At 39.7% G+C, this 19,020-nt stretch overlaps 1 protein-coding gene across 1 annotated transcript in view; it reads left to right on the forward strand.

Moving 5' to 3' along the window:
* The first annotated feature begins 1,655 nt into the window (after positions 1 to 1,655).
* Positions 1,656 to 19,020, forward strand: part of LOC117524188 (importin subunit alpha-4-like) — a 31,286-nt gene continuing 13,921 nt past the window's right edge. The window contains 6 exon segments of the mRNA XM_034185950.1: positions 1,656 to 1,816; positions 10,986 to 11,030; positions 12,875 to 12,964; positions 17,276 to 17,305; positions 17,405 to 17,457; positions 17,539 to 17,634. Coding sequence (XP_034041841.1) covers positions 1,748 to 1,816; positions 10,986 to 11,030; positions 12,875 to 12,964; positions 17,276 to 17,305; positions 17,405 to 17,457; positions 17,539 to 17,634 — 383 coding nt within the window. The 5' untranslated portion in view covers positions 1,656 to 1,747.

The following is a 19,020-nucleotide window of genomic DNA, read 5'->3' on the forward strand; positions in this document are numbered from 1 at the left end:
TGCATCAAATCAGATCTGCTGGTTAGTCTGCATCTGAAAAGGAGTGATCACACCTTGGAGAGCTGTTGCACCAAGTGGACTGACATGAATCATGGCTCCAATACGAGAGATGTCAATTGAAACAAAGGAGAGGATTATCAAACTCTTAAAAGAGGGTAAATCATCACGCAATGTTGCAAAAGATGTTGGTTGTTCACAGTCAGCTGTGTCTAAACTCTGGACCAAATACAAACAACATGGGAAGGTTGTTAAAGGCAAACATACTGGTAGACCAAGGAAAACATCAAAGCATCAAGACAGAAAACTTAAAGCAATATGTCTCAAAAATCGAAAATGCACAACAAAACAAATGAGGAACGAATGGGAGGAAACTGGAGTCAACGTCTGTGACCGAACTGTAAGAAACCACCTAAAGGAAATGGGATTTACATACAGAAAAGCTAAACGAAAGCCATCATTAACACCTAAACAGAAAAAACAAGGTTACAATGGGCTAAGGAAAAGCAATCGTGGACTGTGGATGACAGGATGAAAGTCATATTCAGTGATGAATCTCGAATCTGCATTGGGCAAGGTGATGATGCTGGAACTTTTGTTTGATGCCTGTTCCAATGAGATTTATAAAGATGACTGCCTGAAGAGAACATGTAAATTTCCACAGGCATTGATGATATGGGGCTGCATGTCAGGTAAAGGCACTGGGGAGATGGCTGTCATTACATCATCAATAAATGCACAAGTTTATGTTGATATTTTGGACACTTTTCTTATCCCATCAATTGAAAGGATTTTTGGGGATGATGAAATCATTTTTCAAGATGATAATGCATCTTGCTATAGAGCAAAAACTGTGAAAACATTCCTTGCAAAAAGACACACAGGGTCAATGTCATGGCCTGCAAATAGTCCGGATCTTAATCCAATTGAAAATCTTTGGTGGAAGTTGAAGAAAATGGTCCATGACAAGGCTCCAACCTGCAAAGCTGATCTGGCAACAGCAATCAGAGAAAGTTGGAGCCAGATTGATGAAGAGTACTGTTTGTCACTCATTAAGTCCATGCCTCAGACTGCAAGCTGTTATAAAAGCCAGAGGTGGTGCAACAAAATACTAGTGATGTGTTGGAGTGTTCTTTTGTTTTTCATGATTCCATAATTTTTTTCCTCAGAACTGAGTGATTCCATATTTTTTTCCCCTCTGCTTGGTCTAAAAAAGTAACCGTTACTGACTGCCACAATTTTTTTTCCTGATTTCTTATAGTGTTTCTTAAAGCCAGAAAGTTGCCATTTGAAATGACTTTAGTTTTGTGTCATGTCTGTGATCTGCTTTTTTTCTACAAACTTAAAACAACTGAATGAACATCCTCCGAGGCCGGTGATTCCATAATTTTTGCCAGGGGTTATTGTCATTATTTTTCATATATTGATCCATTACCTAAACAAACATTGTGGATGCACGGTTTGTGCAATCTGTGTGTATTTTAAATTCCGTCATAGTGCTTAGACCCATATCAAAAATATATACATACGAGTATATAAAGCATTATAAAAACTGCTTTGAGGTCATAGAGTGTATATGGTTGAGGCTCATGTTGACAGTATGCAGACTCCGCCCCTACGCTCTGTGATCTCCGCCCCCTTCTGACGCACCGCCTCCTCCTCCTCCGCACAGGAGCTGCTGTGCCTCCGCCTCGTCTTTCACCGAGAGGAGATCCTGAGAGCTGGAGACGTAACGAAGCCGCTTACAGCCATGGCAGAAAACGCCGGCTTGGAAAACCACCGTATCAAGAGCTTTAAAAATAAGGGACGCGATGTCGAGGTAAGCTGACGCATAAATGTACTTGTAAAAGACAGGGTTCGAGTTAGTTTGACGTGCAGAACGAATCTTGTTGGGCCTTATGAGTAAGACTGGTCCCGGCTACAGCTAGCTGCTAGCTAGTGTTAGTTGTCATAAAGAGTTTTCCATCTGAAGTAGTTATTAAGCACAAAGTTTCGCCGTGGCGTTGCTTGAAATAAAAGTCGCCCCGGTGTTGTTGTAGTATCCAGTATTCAGTCTTCATATATTCTAAGCAAACGTAAAGCTTCGAATCAAGAGGCGGAATTTAGTGCAGGCGTTGCTGTCACTGCCTGCTAACCGGCTAACTAGTTGGATTGGACGCCGGTACCTCATGAAGCTGGGCTTGTCCAGCACAAGAACACTGACATTTGCTTTCCCGGTGCCCACACGTTAACCAACATAAAACTGGCTGTTTAATATCTTGTATGTCTAATATCTTGAAGTGGACGACACTGTGGTCCACATGGAACCGAACCGGACATTGCCCCTCCTTGCTAACGCTGTCAAGCGGCTAGCTTGTAATGGCAGGTGTGCTAAGTGCTAATGCTATTTAGCCAGCTATCAGCTGCTTAATTACGAAACAGCTGAGTGGAAGTGATGTATTAATTTAATTTAAAGTGCGACTTTTTTAAGACGTGTATGTATCTTACCACCAAAGGTCGGCTAAACTAATACTACGCTGTAACTGAGCAGGCGAGCTTGGTTGTTATTAAGCTGCCAACATTTAGGGCTGCAAAATGCGTTGCTTGGGACACTGGTGATGGAACGTTGCGCGTAATAATAATTAAAAAATGTCAAAAGAATGGAAAATGCATGCCAGTTCCCTGCAGTGCTGTCTGCAGCTTTGTTTTCCCAGCCAGCACCGCAAAACCCAAAGATGTTCCATTTACAAAGACTAAAATGGAGTCGTATTTAATTAATAATAACAAATAAAATCTATAGTAGCACATTTGCTTGTCAAATTACTTAAATATTTAATGGGTGTGGATCAGTGGGAGAATAGTTGGACCACCACAATATAGGCTGGAGTTAAATTCCAGGTGTGTGCTTCAGGCTGCCTATCTGTGTTCTCCTTAAGCAAGATACTTCATCTGTATCATGTCAGATTCAGCTGTAAATGGGTACTGGCTTTGGCTGAGGAAGTTGCCTATGATGGGCTGGCATCCCATCCAGGTGATTCATAGCTTCTCATCCACTTCATGCTGTGATATCCGGGGATAAGCACAAGCTTCTTAAGCGTTAGTGAGAGTTTAAGGCTTTTTTTTTTTTTTTAGCCTATTAATGGGTCAGGGTTTGGTTGAATTTCAGATTTTTGTTTTCATTCTCATGCATTGCAATGTGGTCAGTTACTTTGCCAGTTGGACACCGTAGTCTCCTTGTGTGTCCCCATCAGAAACGTGGCACTTTCTCTTGAGTTTTTGGGCAGATGCCACAGCAAGCAAAGTGAAAATACAAGGAAAGTAACGATGCAGTGGAAAGCAGACATGTTGCGGTTTGTTTATGACCTTGAGCTCAAACATTGACATGCTGAGGTGGTTGTGTAGGCAAGAAAACACAGCTGATCTGTCAAAGTGTGTAGGCCAGTGGTGTCCAAACTATTCCAGAAAGGGCCGAGAGGGTGCAGGTTTTCTTTGTAGCCACTGACTCCAGCAGGTGATTTCACTGATAAACTCATCCCACCTACTCAAAGGGATGTTAATCACAGAAATCACCTGCTGAATTCAGTGGCTGCAAAGAAAACCTGCACCTTCTTGGTCCTTTCAGGAATAGTTTGGACACCACTGGTGTAGGCTAAAACTTACTGACATGACCTCTCATTTGCCTTGTCTTCCCTTCTCCACTGGGAACAGAAAAAAACTGCAGTTTTCGCGACTGCTTTGGTGATTGCATCCGAAAACCAAATGGTACACCATTTTTTCACATGAAGTGATGCTGTGTTTGCATTGCGCAATGGCAGGCTGTCCCCTGAAGTGGTCAAATCCCTCTATCACACAGGTGTTCAAATGAGACTGTGCTGCAATTAATTCAAATTGATCTCTTTTAGTTAAATAAATCTGTTACAGTACAGAGCAGTGGTATTAGAGTAAAGATTTTATTGCATAGTTTTTTTTTATTTTCACAATATTAAAAAAAGCTTTCAGCAACAAATGGTGGACTTAATATCCACCAGAATCAGGTGATTAACACTACTTCACAAGCAACCTGATAGGCCTGTCTGCCTTTAATTTGTGTTATCGCCATTTTGCATGGCAAAAGATTCCAACATTTCCCAAATTAAGAGGGTCAGTAGTTTTTAATTGTATGTATTTTATGTAATTTATGCACACAATTTCCCAATTAAATGCAGTAAATGAGTAATGTTCTTCTCTAGTAGAAATCTTGGATATGCAGTAAGTTAATTTGATATGCTTTGGCATGCTATACAATGGAATTTGTGTGATGATGTCTAGAATTAGTGATTTACACCGGCATCAGTGATTGTAGAAAATGCTGTCATTAGCTCTTGTGGTTTACAGACATACCTGTGGTGTGAATTGGAATTGCAGGGTCCTTCAGTCTAAATATAAATCTGTGACAGTATTTGTCTGAACTGTGCATTGACGTGATGTCCTAATTCTTTGGCAATGAATGTGTTCAGACAAGCCAGGGAATGTTTTTAGTGATGTGACAGTGTTAAATGTGGAGCTGTGTCAGAGTATGTACGTTATATACCTGAACCGATTTATCAAGATAGCATAGGTGCTTACAAATGGAAAAATTTGTTTGTACTTTATATAACTTAGTTACCCTGAGGTAATCCTTAGCAAATAAGATTTCTTGAAAATGCCTGTTATTCATTTACCTTATGCCTGGAATGAGTTTCAATCACTGGTTGCCTAAGAGAACAAATTCATGCCCCATTGGTGGTTGTTTTGAAATTCAGAGGTAGTATGATGAGCACATGGCTACTATGACACTCAGCTGTAGCCAAGTGCATTCCTGATGCTATTTTAGGCATCTTGGAGATCTGACTTAGGTCCCCTCAAGATCCTCTGAGAATTTGACTTTTCCCAAAATGATTACTTGGATTACAGGAACAACCTCTAGTTTTGGGATTTCTCTCATTTAAATTGGCATAATGTGAAGACCCTAATTACTGGTCTTAAATTGTAAAGCTGGGAATTCTGTCATGATTCTTTACTTAATCCTGTTTAACCATAGTCTCCCTATGTGTAGTCTTCAAATCCACCTTGCAGTAGCTTGTAGGTACTATAGTTGGCGTTGCAATTGGTCAAGTTATTTACTTGGAATTGCAAGTATCCTGATTGGTCTTCCATTATTTCTACACGTAAATACACTTATGGTTTAGTTCAGAGCTTTTACTTCTTTAGTTGACAGGTGTAATTTTATTCTAACGGCACTTTTTTGGGGGGGCGGGTATATTTGGGTGTGCTAAGGTGAAAACCAATCACGCTGGTACCTTGTGGATTGAGGACTTGCTTTTTCTAAATCAACATTTGGATATTTTTTGGGGTAGTGTGTTGTGATGTTGTTGGTTTGTATCATTTGGAAGATAGCTCTCTGGTCTGCAGACTCCTGAGTTATGACAGTTCCCGATTATGCAAGAGGCTATTTAGGAAGGCAACTTGAACCGGCGTTGATAGTCACCTGATCTAATACCATCTCAACACACAGTTCAGAATGGAATAGAAAGCCAGCTGACACACAGAATACAGCACTTGTACATAACTTGTTTTTGTGAAGTTCTTGTAAGATGTGTGCTTCAAAATGATTGTCTTTATGGACAAAAAGGCATCTGTAAGAGTTGAATATGTAATCATTCAACTTCTTTTAGCATTCTTTGCTCCGACATGGCAAAAATTTCTTTTGCCTCTTTAACTTCTGATCCCAGCAACATTGATCACTAGGGCTGCCACGATTAGTCGACTAGTCACCATTACATCAACTATCAAAATTGTCAGCGACTAATTTACTAATCAACATCATTTAAAAGCTTTGTTTTTCTCTCAAAGCTGCTGCTGTATATTCCGCTGCCTTTCTGTCCTTGGTGCACATGTGCCATGATGTCACTGGAAAAGTTATGCCCAAACAATATCGTGGCTAGCTGCCAATGGAGCTCAACAGTTTGGGCGCCTTTTAATCAAATTAAAGAGAAAACCATGCAATGCAACATCTGCAAGCAGAACTTTCCTTCCATAGCAGTACAACAGCAATGCAGGAGCATTTGAGAAGGAAGCACATTGTGGCTGATTCTGACTAACAGGGACAGTCATCTCCTGTAAGCTAATTGGCTAGTTAGCCACTAACAATAACATCTTTAGTGAGCTACTTATAATGATGACCGTAAACGTTAACATTAACGATGACGATTTCATTAGCCTTAACACATGTAATGTGTTTGCTGTATTGTTATAACATCAATGTCATATTTGAATAGGAAATGTGATAATGCTAATTAGATTAGATAGAACTTTACTGATCCCTTGAGAAGGCTCCCTCGGGGAAATTAAGGTTCCAGCAGCATTGTATAGCAGCACACAGGGTAAGAAGTACACAGAGTATCAGAAGTGAAAGTAAAAAAAAAAAGTTTGCAAATATTTGATCAATACTGGTTTACTGGTTACTGCTGTTCCTCTCCTTCCCTTCTTCTGTCTTCCTGTTACTACTCCTCCCCCTCAGTGAAGACTTATGTTTTATAACGCTATGTTACAGTGCTAAAGAAATACGTTCATCTTCAGTGGACGACTTTGTTACCAAGCCAACAACATGCACATCTCAGCAAGCAAATATCCTGACATTTTGTGACTGACATGAGATCCCTGGCCATGGTTGGCGATCAAAGTTTCAATTGTTTTTATTTTTTAGTTAGCATGTACCTTAAACACTTCAAGCTTGAAGCCAATGATAGTTACATAAGAGTAGCTGCATGCTGGTGTATTAAGCCGCAATTTACTTATGATCCAATTAGTCAACTAATTTCAAAAGAATCTGTGACTAGTCAATTTTCAAAATAATCTTTTGTGGCAGCCCTGTTGATTACAATATCATGACTTGTTGCTCCCCAAATGGATGTTTCCATTCAGTTAAAACACAAATTGCAGTGTTATTAGCACAGCATTAACACCAGCAAAGTTGCCTAAAGCACATCTATGTTTTCTTTGGGAAAAGCGAGTAGAATGACTGTACTGCCCCATCTCGTTTTTCTTGCACTGTTTGAGCACCAACGTTGTCGTTAGGTTTCTGGTTTCCAAAGTTGACTCGTTAGTATTCTGGACCTCAAAACATGGACAGGGATAACAACAGCTCACATGTTAAGGACTGCAGTATATGCAGTTTCAAAGATGACTTGACTGGCATGTTTTGTCTCTTGAGGTGTACTGACACAGGGGTTCTCTCTGGGGTCCACAATTTGTTAGCCAGCCATTTTGGTTGATGGCAGTTTCAGTTAGCCACATGAGAAGTTGGTTAGCAATATTTTTAAAGTAGTGATGCAAATACACATTCATGCACATTGATAACTCATTAAATATAAACAATTAAAAAAAAATTTACCCAGTTGTTCAGCTGAGGCTTAATATTAGGGAATAACTCTGTGTCTGATTTGCGGGCGTTCATGCTGGTTATAACTTTGCAAATTAAGCTTTACTGGCAGTGCGTTAGTGGATCTGTAAAATGGCTATTTGCGACCATATAATGGCATGAACGTCGGAACACGTCGCCGTAAAACGGCTATTTGCGACCATATAATGGCATGAACATCGGAACACATCGCCGTAAAACGGCTATTTGCGACCGTATAACGGCATGAACATCCGCAAATCATCAGACACAAGGGGGTTATTTACATTCTAATTCAATTCCATCGTTAGGTAATTCAGCCGGCAAGGCTTACCGTCGAGCAGAGGCGGCGTCGCTCCAACAGCAGTCAGGGCGCGTAGTAATCCATCAAATGTGAAACTGTAATTCTGTATCAGAATCCACATCAGTATTTTGAATTTGGTGGCGTAAATTCGGCCATTTCGGCGGCGGTACGCGACTTGCCCTCGCTCACAGCTAGCAGCGCATACAGCCGGTGTTTTGTCAAATTGTGTGTCTCCTCGCCTAAATCGAGTTCCGCGTCCCGACAATATTGCACATGCGTGCGCATGTGCAGTTGCGCGGAGGACAGGAATTACATTTGACAGGAATGACATCTCTTCAGAATACCGGTCAGGGCATGGAGTAATACATCCAAATGTGAAACGGTCGAATATTTTGTCACCGTTACCCCGCTATTATATGGTCTGAAATTTAACGCTTAACCAATCAGATTTGTGGAAAAAATGTAATTGGATTAGAATGCATTTTTAATGCTGTTGATACTATTGCACTGTAGTCGACTCGCTCACTCAGACTGAACTCTGCTGCTCCTTAATACAGTCTGGGTGGTGGATGTTTATATTTGCTGATGCTGAGTTGTGATCAAGGGCTGATTTATTTATTTATTTTGAATACTTTATTTTCAGTTTTCCATTTTACACAAGAACAAACAACCCCCCACCCCCATCCCAAAAGGATGCTCCATTAATTGACAATAAATATGCAATGTTCCAAGGTCAGTCACATTCCAATGTCACATTGTCTATGTAATCTAGATAGGGTTGCCAAATTTTAATAAATGATTTATATCCTTTCTAAGGTTATATGTTGGGTTTTTTTTTTTTTTTCTTAAAGGTACACAGTTATTCATTTTGAGATACCATTTTGTTATGGATAGGGGGAGTCAGACTTCTAGGTGACAGCGATACACTCTTAGCTTCAAAGTGGAGTAGAGCAGAGATATTATTTCACCAAAACAGATCATATCTAAGCTTGCATCTCAGATGTACCTTCTGGCAATTTGTAGATAAACTTTCAGGTCATCTTTTTAAGAAAATCCTCCTCTATACCACTTCATCATGAAGCTGCATATCTGATGAATGCAAAGCTTGCACTCTGCCATATTTCTCAAATCACGGCCACGTAAAGCTGCGCTGACACTGGCATGACTTTGATGCATGCACTTGCATGCACATTGTCGTGATGATCCCACCCACTGTGTTACCAGCTGGACTCAGTGTTTTGTTCCACCACCTGCTACGTGCTCTGCGCTGTGTATATAAAATAATTATTTTGTAGCGGATTAATCATTTTCTCTGCAAGTTGTCTGTTGAAAATGGCTCTAATCGCTTGCGCGTTTATGAGCTGGAGAAAGCATTTGGAGCCGTCTAAAAGGGTAATTATTTGTCTTGTTTACATTGTCATGGCTTCGTAAAACACTTATATGTTCTTGCCTTCTTGTGAGCAGTTGTTAAAGTATGTTTGATAGATTTAACGTCTTGTAATCCTTCAGACGAGCTGCGCTCTGATGCGATCCAATGACGTAACCACTCGCTCTGTTCACTTCTTCACTCCACTTGATGAGCTGCACGTCGTGTTGGTGAGCAGATTGCGCCACATAGCTTGAAATTTATGCATGAAGGATTTTTTTTTTTTTACATTTCAAAATGCTCTTTGCACAGTTACATGCGCTGGCGCCCCTCTCACGTTCAGTCTACACCCGTTAAAGACGGGTTTACTCTCCTGCACGACACAGGTTGTACAAGTGCGTGAATCAGTCATGCAAGTGTCGATGTACCTTAAGCCTGTAACTTCTTCTGGGTTGTCTTTGTGGCTTTCCTCTCTGTTCTCCTTGCACAGTCACTCAGTTTTTGAGAAATGTCTACTCCATGCTGAGATACCATAGAGTGCCACACTGTTTGTACTTCTTCATAATTGAAGTAAATAAAGTCCAAGACCTATTCAATGGCAGCTTGACCATCAGACAGCCTCGTCCACAACTACCACAAAAGACTCCAAGCTGTCATTGATGTTAAAGGAGGCAATACACAGTATTAAGAACAAGGGTATGTAAGCCTTTGATCAGGGTGATTTGGGTAGTTTCTGTTGTCATTGTGATTTAAATTTAACACAGTTGTTTGACAATACATGGCTTCAGGAACCACTAACCATGAGTGGGGAAAAAGTTATCATTCATATTCTCTGAAAAATGGCCAAATAATCCAAAAAGTCTGCCAGGGTACGTAAACTTTTGAGCACAACTGTGTGTGTATGTGTGTATATATTTACACAAAAATAGATATAGGTTAATAATTTGTTTATTATATGGTTGTTCGGAGCTGTGTTTTCATCTTGTTGGTCTTCATTTTGCATGCCCACTTCGAGCTTCTTTACTGTTAATTCGTCCAATTCAAATTCGATGTCATAAAATTCGCTTGGAGAACGGTCCTCTTCATTGCTCATAATTTCTTTCTTCGCTTTTTATTTTGCACCGTGAAAATTATAAACAAAGTTGAAAATCTGATGCGCGATCCAGACCGATTGTCATGGTAACAGTCTGATATGAGAATATATCAGACCGGAAATCAGCCAGTCGGAGCATGCATACCGTTGTAGCTATATATATATATATATATATATATATATATATACACACACACACACACTCTGATATGTAGGCTGCGACTGCAGGCAATATTATTCCCCTAATACCTGGTTTCTGACTGCAGCACAAACCACTAAAAGGTGTTTACCATTTGTCCAAAATGTCAGGAATAAAATGTTTTTGCCAGTAACACTCCCAGAATTTTTAAGCTTGTATTTCTGGTCACCACTGTGACAATTCACCAGCAAACTAGGGTCACTGCATCACACGATAACCATGCACTACATGGCAAGAGCTACAGTGATTCCTCTTTGTACTGTGGTATGTTTTGATAAGCAAAAATCTGGATTCTGTTTGAAATATATACTTGAATAGGGTGTATATTATAATTGTAGATGTGTTGTTTTCAAGTCTGTGTTGTGTACTCATAATTTTTAATCATGGTGGAATCTGAAGGAGTCCATGTAGTACTGTTTTTTAATCATTGCATGTTGTGATTAATTTGAATGAGCCTGAATAAAAATAAGCTACCAGTTAGATGGTAAATCACTTTATCCATGTTTGTAATTCTAGTGCAATGAGTTACATGTGAATTTATTTATTTTTTAAACAGACATTGCCCTGTTATGCCAAAGTGTAAACTTGAAAACAATCTTTATTCTTTTTCTTGATCTTTCTTTGTTGCAGATGATGAGAAGGCATCGAAATGAAGTGACAGTTGAGCTGCGAAAGGTGAGAGAACTGCAGTACAATCAGTAGGGATACACCAGACCAGTCCTCAGAATGCTCTATTCACTTCTCAGACAGGTGCATCCAAAACAGAATATTTTGAATAAGTACAATATTTTTGTCAGTTATTTCAGAAAGTAAAAATTCTTGACTCCCTGCATGTAAACTCAAACGCTTCAAGCATTTTTTTTTTTTTTTTTGGTAATTGTGATCTGCAGCTCAAAAAATAGAAAAATCTCAAATATTAGAATATTTTCTTCTATGGCAAATGACCTGTGCAAGAAAACTAAGTAAATTTTGCACATCATCTGGCCTTCCACATTAGTGCAATTTTTAAGTCGACAAGATACTTAAATTTTATTTGACGAGTTGCAATAAACAAATTATTGGTATGCTCTCTGTAACCCTTTTGTTGATAATTACAATGGCTCTCTTTTGCAACAAATACAAGGACTTAGTGGTACTGCTGTATGTGTTACCTCAGACTTCAGTGCAATAACTGAAGTAAGCAATACACCTGTACTCAAACTGAAGCACTAGATTTCAGCTCGGTTGAGTATAGATGGCAGATTTAATATACAAAGTGAGATAATTTCTTTGTGTACATTTAGCTGTTTTAAACAATTCTGTAATTTTTGGGTGTCTTGAATCATGGTCATGGATGTATATGGAGTTGTTAGATATGACATAGTATGCAACAAACTGCAGATATTACTTTGGCTGACCGTAGTTTGAACAATTACACTGTGAAACTGACACTGAAAGACAGAGTTACAGTGATTAATCGACGACTGTTTTTTAATAATTAATCCTTTTGGTTTAACTCACTGATAGTACTCAGAAAACTCAGACTTCTGCTTCTTTAAGAGCTGTAGGTATTCATCTCATGACAAACAGATCTTATCAGACCTTCTCTCTACCATTGTTTATTAGTTCAGACTGATTTTCAGTGATCTGCGTGACTTGCTTGTGTTTCACTCTGTCTCATTGCATTCTGGGCTGTTTTTGTGATGAAAAGATTGACTGCTGCAGAATCCTTGTTCTGTCAAAATGTTTTTGCAGTGCTGTATGGGAGAACACCGCACTACAAATGCCACACACTGATTAGGTGACAAAGACATTCACTTGCAGTAAAGCAACTTGTTTATAGGCCGGCTGAGCTGGTGATTCTAGTGATCTCATTTTAATGAGACACTTTAAAATTTTCTTCCTCAGAAAGTCAGAAAATTGTCTGGGCTCTATGCGTTACAGCTTCTGTAGACATTCTTCTATATAGTGGATTACCCCGGAATATTAAACACAGTACGTCATAGCTCCAGGCTACTGAGGTGGTTTGCAGTCTAGCACATTCCATTCATCTAGTTCACAGCAGCAAGCACTGCGCTGATTAGCCATCAGTGACGCACAACAGCATGACACACTGGAATGTAGGGCAAGGGAATCTCCTCCTACCACTGACTCGCATCCACTGAATTATTGGGACGTGTGAGTCTGTCTCCCTGTCATAGTCCTAAAGGCCTTCTGACGTCTCAGGAGCTGCACATTCTTTCTCGTCTCCTGATTCCATGTGTACGTACTCTGGTGTGGTGGTGCATGTTACAGTTTGAGCCCTTCAAACATCTGTGGTGTTACACATTGTGCTTTACATAGTTCAGGCAGATTTTTGTTGCTGCGTTCAGAATTTATGACTAACAGCACAAGTTTAAATCTGCAAAAAACAATTTTTTTTGAGAGGCCTAGATTCCTGTCCCTGTTACTTTTAACAATTCATGAATGTATTAGTGAATGCTTTCATCTCATTCCCTTATTGCTTTCTTGTCTTTTTTGTGTGTGCATGTACTTGTCAGAACAAACGAGATGAACATCTACTGAAGAAAAGAAATGTCCCACAGGAGGAGAGTCTGGAGGACTCGGATGTCGACTCAGACTTCAAAGGAGTAAGTGGGTTGCATGAGTGAGCTGTGTTGAGGTCATTGTGTAAAATGAAATGGGTAGTGCGGTTCAAGGACCATCTGAACAGACTCGGTGAAGAGAAATGGTTATTAGTCGACTAATTTATTCTCCATCTTTTTTATGTTATATCTATGTAACCTTTTCTCTGTGACCTGGTCCTGCACCTCTTTGCCCCACAGAGTGAGGTTAAATGGTAAATGGACTGTATTTATATAGCACTTTTCCATCTGCATCATACGCTCAAAGCACTTTACACATCAATGCCTCACATTCACCCCGATATCAGGCTGCTGCCATGCAAGGCGCCCACAGTTTTCGTGTTTTTCTTTATTCATCTACCTCTTGTTCTGTGGTGTGGTAGATGCAGTGACGTGTTGCACCAATGCATGTTCCAAGACTTGTGAGCTCTTGAGAAGCTGAGTGAGGAGATGGAGTGCCTGGGTTTGTTATTGTCCTTGATCAAAATGAAGTCCCACTACTTGGCCACCAGAAGTGTCCCTATATTCTGGGAAAGTGTCAAACTTGTAGAAAGATTAACTTTTCTTGGCGCTGACATTGATTCAGTTGTCATGTTTGGTGATGGTGCCATCTTGTGGCCGTAGATGACAATGCGGTGCATTTTTGACATACAAGTCACGGGAGCAATGAGCAAAGTTTAAAAAAAAATAAAGTCCACTTACTGTTTGGAAAATACAGTGTTTGGCTTTGTTTTTAAAGGTGAAGGTCGACCAAGTTTCTTTCTGGGTTTTGAACTTTTAATCAATATTTTTCGAGGTGAATGGGTTGTAGAAGTAACTCGCACAAAACGGAAGGGCTGAAATTATTTTGTTTTGGTCTGTTTTTAATTTTGTTTTTGTTTGTTTAATCCTTCTTGTCCATGTTTTGTGAGTTATTTGGATCACAAAAAAGGCAGAACTTGCAGTACTACATTAGGGGAGGTGATGGTCTAGTGGTTAAAACATTGGGCTTGAGACCAGAGGATCCTCTATTCAAATCCCAGCCTGACCGGAAAATCACTAAGGGCCCTTGGGCAAGGTTCTTAGTCCCCGAGTTGCTCCTGGTGTGTAGTGGGCACCTTGCATGGCAGCAGCCTCACATCAGGGTGAATGTGAGGCATTGATGTGTAAAGCACTTTAAGCATCTGATGCAGATGGAAAAGTACTATATAAATGCAGTTCATTTACCATTTACATAACAGTGAGTTGTCAGGCCCAACATATTGCAGAGCGGTTTTACATTTCATGACGTTGCTATTAGTCGTCTCAAATAAAGCACAATTATTTGTAATTTGAGAAGGAAAATGCCATTCAAATAAAAATGTTCACAGCACTGTGCGACTGAAGAACAGCGCTGCTGAGGATCTTGTTACTCTTGATTCTCGTGTGTCACTTTATAAAGTCATGCACAAGAACACGGCACAGACTTGGAAGCAGTTGGGAGGCAACAAGCAACTTCTGTCTTGACTAACTGCCTACAGATAAGCTGCAGGCTGGTGGCACTGTGATGGCCAATCATGCTTCACAGCAAGAAGATCCTGGGTTCAACACAGTCTGCTCATTCTCTTTATAGATGTTGAATTGCTTCAGCTGAAACACACATTCTCAATTAAGCGGTGGCCATTACCTTGTGTTAGTGTGTATCAGACAACTAGCTATATATACGAGTGTGTATGTATATGTGTGTGTGTATATATATATAGAGAGAGAGAGAGAGAGAGAGAGAGAGAGAGAGAGAGAGAGAGAGAGAAATATGCAATAAAATAGATTTTTAGAGCTGAACTGAAAAGGGAAGTGGTATTGACAATATTTGATTTAAAAATTTTCTTATCCTTAATGTGTCAGAACAGTTGAAAAGAATCCACCTAATTGAGATTGTCAAAGCACTGTAGGGAAATACCAAGTCTCTCAAAGAGCAAAGCTTCCTCTCCTGAAGCACTCTATTGTATTGTGGTTGACAGCAGAAATGTTATCCTGGCAGACAAACCCAAGCTGTCTCCATGGTTAGATATCACTAATGCTAAGATGTATAAATTTTTGGGGTTAACAATGATCCTTTAATTCTGTCTGGCAAACAGAGGATTTTAGGGATTAGGGAAGCAAAATGTCCAGGATAATCAAGATTTTAGCTGTTAGATGAAGAACTCTGCAGCTAAGAATGCATAACAGTCAGTTTTATTGCCTCATTTCACTTTCTTTAAATAATGTATGTGGGCAGTGTATAGTAATATACAGTCAAAATGTATGGCTTTCTAAAAGCCATTAATTTGTCCTTCAGTAGAAATGTAATTAAAGAAATGATGATGAATGATCTGCAGAGTAGGCAATAAGTTATGCATTTTAATTAGTTACTGCAATCTTTATTTGGGTTTGCATGGCCGCAGTAGCACTGGTGAGGATAAAAATGCACAGTACTAATCAAACACAAGGTCAGTGTGTGCCACCCTGTCCATGCTGCTTCCTTCAACCATATCTCTTTGTGGTATAACTTTAAGTCCTTTTTTTAGTAGCGTTAGCTTCCAACACCAAAAGACATAGGGCCGTTTAACGCTCCAGATATTTAAGTCCCCTGTCTGAACTGTGTGGTTCAGTGGGGGGGAAATAAGTGCAGTGTAAATGTGTCCAGTGAATTTGTCTCCGATTTTAGGTGGGCGTGGCTCAGTTAGAAATATTGTACAATGCCAGCTGAATATGGTATTCTTCCCAAGTCCACTGAGTACCAGAAGCTGGTTCAAGTGCACATGGTATTGTTAACATGATTTGCCCTATTTTCTGGAGTATGTCATGGTTTTATGTTTTGTTTTATGTTTTGTTTTTTTTTTTGTTTTTTTTTGTTTCTTACTAGTTTGGGAGGCCTTGCAATTTTGTCAATTTTTTTTTTATGTTGGACTTTCCCATGAATCAAAGCACTAAACAAAATAAACTCTTATAATAAAATAATGAATGGCAAGAACAAAACATACACTTGAGCAATGCTCAAAAATCCCAAATTAAACAACTAGTAATACAGAAAAAACCGTGGGACTTGTACTCTGGAAAATACGGTAAGTGTCAAAATTTACAATGTTAAAAAAAAAAAATTCTGGTGTGAATGGAGGCTTTTGCGCTGATTCTGATTACATGGTAAAGAAGCTGTAACTACAGCGCTGATGCCATGGTTACATTTAGGTATGTGTGCTGTGGCTCTCCACAGCCAGTGAGACTATAACCATGCCAGCTATCATGATCAGTTTGTCCACTATTATGTGGCTAAACTACACTTATCCCACTTGGATTCAAATTGATTTGACCCAGTTTGAACTTGGCACATGTAAACTGTAAATGTGGCTTTAGAAAACTGTTTTATTCTTGAGGGAGTAAGATAAATTGGTTCATACTAGACTTCTGGCTACAGCTCTTGATTATTATCATGTTTAAATGATGAATTGGCATGTGTCCCTGAAATCCATCATAATCGATCATCACCTTTTTATATTTTAACCTTAAAAGGATAGGTACTGCAATTATTATTTGTTGAACTTTACAATGCACATGAAAAATTGTACTGTACAAAATGCATCTTTAATAAAAATCTGTGGCCAAGTGGTTAATGCGCTTGGTTTCAGTTCAGAAGGCTCCGGGTTCAAATCCCACCCCTGCCACATTTCTCCATGCAATGTGGAGTTGCGTCAGGAAGGGCATCCGGCGTAAAACCTGTGCCAATTCAACATGCAGATCCACCTTGGATTTGCTGTAGCGACCCCGAGCGCAAACAAGGGAGCAGCCTAAGGAACTTTTTTTTATTATCATCCTGATGATTTAAGAGAGCTGCATACACCCTATTTTTATCCCCTGCTGGCTGAAGGCTGGAAGGGGGATTATGTTGTGGTGATGTCCGTCCGTCCCAAAAAGGGTATAAACATTCTGAAATCAACCCCCTCACATTTTTTTGAGGAATTTCTTGAAACTTGGTACAAGTCCTTGTTATAGGTTGATAATACACATATTGTAATATTGTACAAGATTGACACATTTTGGCAGAGTTACGGCTATTGATTAACAAACCTAGACACTGCCAGTTTCATGAGTTGCTGTCTGGTGTTCTGAAATCATCTGTCACATACCTTGAAATGTTATCAGAATGTAGCAAACACTTGTACCAAAGCAGCATTTTTACTAGCAGGGGATATTGTGCTCTGAGCACTTTTGTTAGCTTATCACAGGGAATTGTATCTGCCATCAGCTTCAGGAGTGATATGTATTTTTGTTTGTCTGAGTTTGTCAAACTCAGTGCTAATAGCCATATTTCTTTCCATGCAGCAAAATGTCACACTTGATGCCATCTTACAAGTAAGTCCAGCATTCATTCTTTAAAATGCAAAAAGCCTGCTGCAGCTGGCTCTTTGTGTACTTTTAATATTTACTTTGGTTGCCTTTTCTCATCACCAGAATGCTACCAGTGACAACGCAGTTATCCAGCTCAGTGCTGTACAGGCTGCCAGGTGAGGGATTGAATATTCTCAAGATATCATCTGCTTTTGTATATAAAGTTCTTTACATTTTGTAACCTGCTGTTTTGCCAGAAAACTGCTCTCAAGTGACAGGAACCCCCCCATTGATGACTTGATAAAGTCTGGGATCCTGCCCATTTTAGTCAAATGTCTGGAAAGGGATGACAAGTAAGTCCACTTACAAGACATTTTGACAGTTGTTGTATGTTATAACACTACAGGCTGTTGGGTTGTCGGCTAGGTTGCTGACACATGTACAGTGTGGACAATGAGGTTTCTATCTGCTACAAATGTGTGGAGGAGCATGGGGCTGTTAGCTGGTTGTCTCAGTCCAGCCCAAGCCAAATACAACAGCATTCCTGTCTCCAAGTTGCCAAATTCCCAGGACCTTGTGTTCACTTATGTGGAGAGAATGAATAGCTGGGGTAGGTGAACTTAACATTGTAAGTATTTTACCATGGCAACCCACACCACATAGTGTTACGTTAACCCCCTTTAAACCGACACCGGCAGAGCTCTGTGGGGTAACTAATTTCTCCCTACATGTATATGCTATAGTACACACTGTGAGTACAGTGAGTTGTTGGCCATACAGTGTCTTCAGACATTCCAAAAAATATTTGGGTAATAAGTTTACTGTAGAAAATCTATTGTTTATTCTTAAGGATGCTGGACATTGCTGGCTAAAAATGCTAAATGAAACAGATGGTCATGTCACGTGATGCAACACTGGAGTTCTAAAGATGATCATGTACTCGTATATGCATATGCTCGTGTATATGTTGTTCAGTTAGTGAACCATTTAACGTTTGGTCTACACAGGTGTGGGTGGGGGACAAAGGTGGCATCAGTGGAATGCTAAGAGGTTTCAGTTGGCCCATTAATGAAAGAATTACAACATTGTTCCATCATTATTTCCCTGTGTGTGGACAGTCTGAATGGTAATTCATCATTCCAAACCTTCTATTAATGGCCTCTGGTGACTGTCTGGATCTAAGCTAAAACCACATTGGGGATCTCATCCGTGCTTGATTTGCATCTGTGTTGCAAAGCTCTTTTCTTGGTTGTTCTGTAAATGCTTGATACTGCGTGGGTAACAGACGGGGTGGAAAGCAGAGACTCTGCACTGAACACATTACAGTGGTATTTTTATTCGCTCTTCTTGTGTTCATCGATCAGAACTGATTCACTTCCAAAGCTTCAGCTTCACACTCCCTTTTTAAATGTAACTGTGATCTGAAGCATTGATTTAGTCTTGAGGCAGTTATCTATATTGTAATAGCCAAGTTTGTGTGTGTGTGTGTGTGCGCGCGCATGTGTATGGCTTTGATCACGCAGAAACCAGGGAGAGCTTACATTTCCTGTTTAGTATGCTTATATATTTTGGGTCAAGAATGAATGCTGTGAAAATGGAGTTAGCTAGCCATTGAACAATAGATGTTGTGCTGCAATACACCATGAGAGTTTGGGTTTTTGAGGTTTTAAATGTTGTGGTTCATGTTAGTTTAAAAGTGTTGTTAGTGTTATTGATCTTATTGTGTTTTTTGTAGTTCA

This window comes from Thalassophryne amazonica, chromosome 14 (assembly GCF_902500255.1).
Source record: "Thalassophryne amazonica chromosome 14, fThaAma1.1, whole genome shotgun sequence".
Classification (NCBI taxonomy): Eukaryota; Metazoa; Chordata; class Actinopteri; order Batrachoidiformes; family Batrachoididae; genus Thalassophryne; species Thalassophryne amazonica.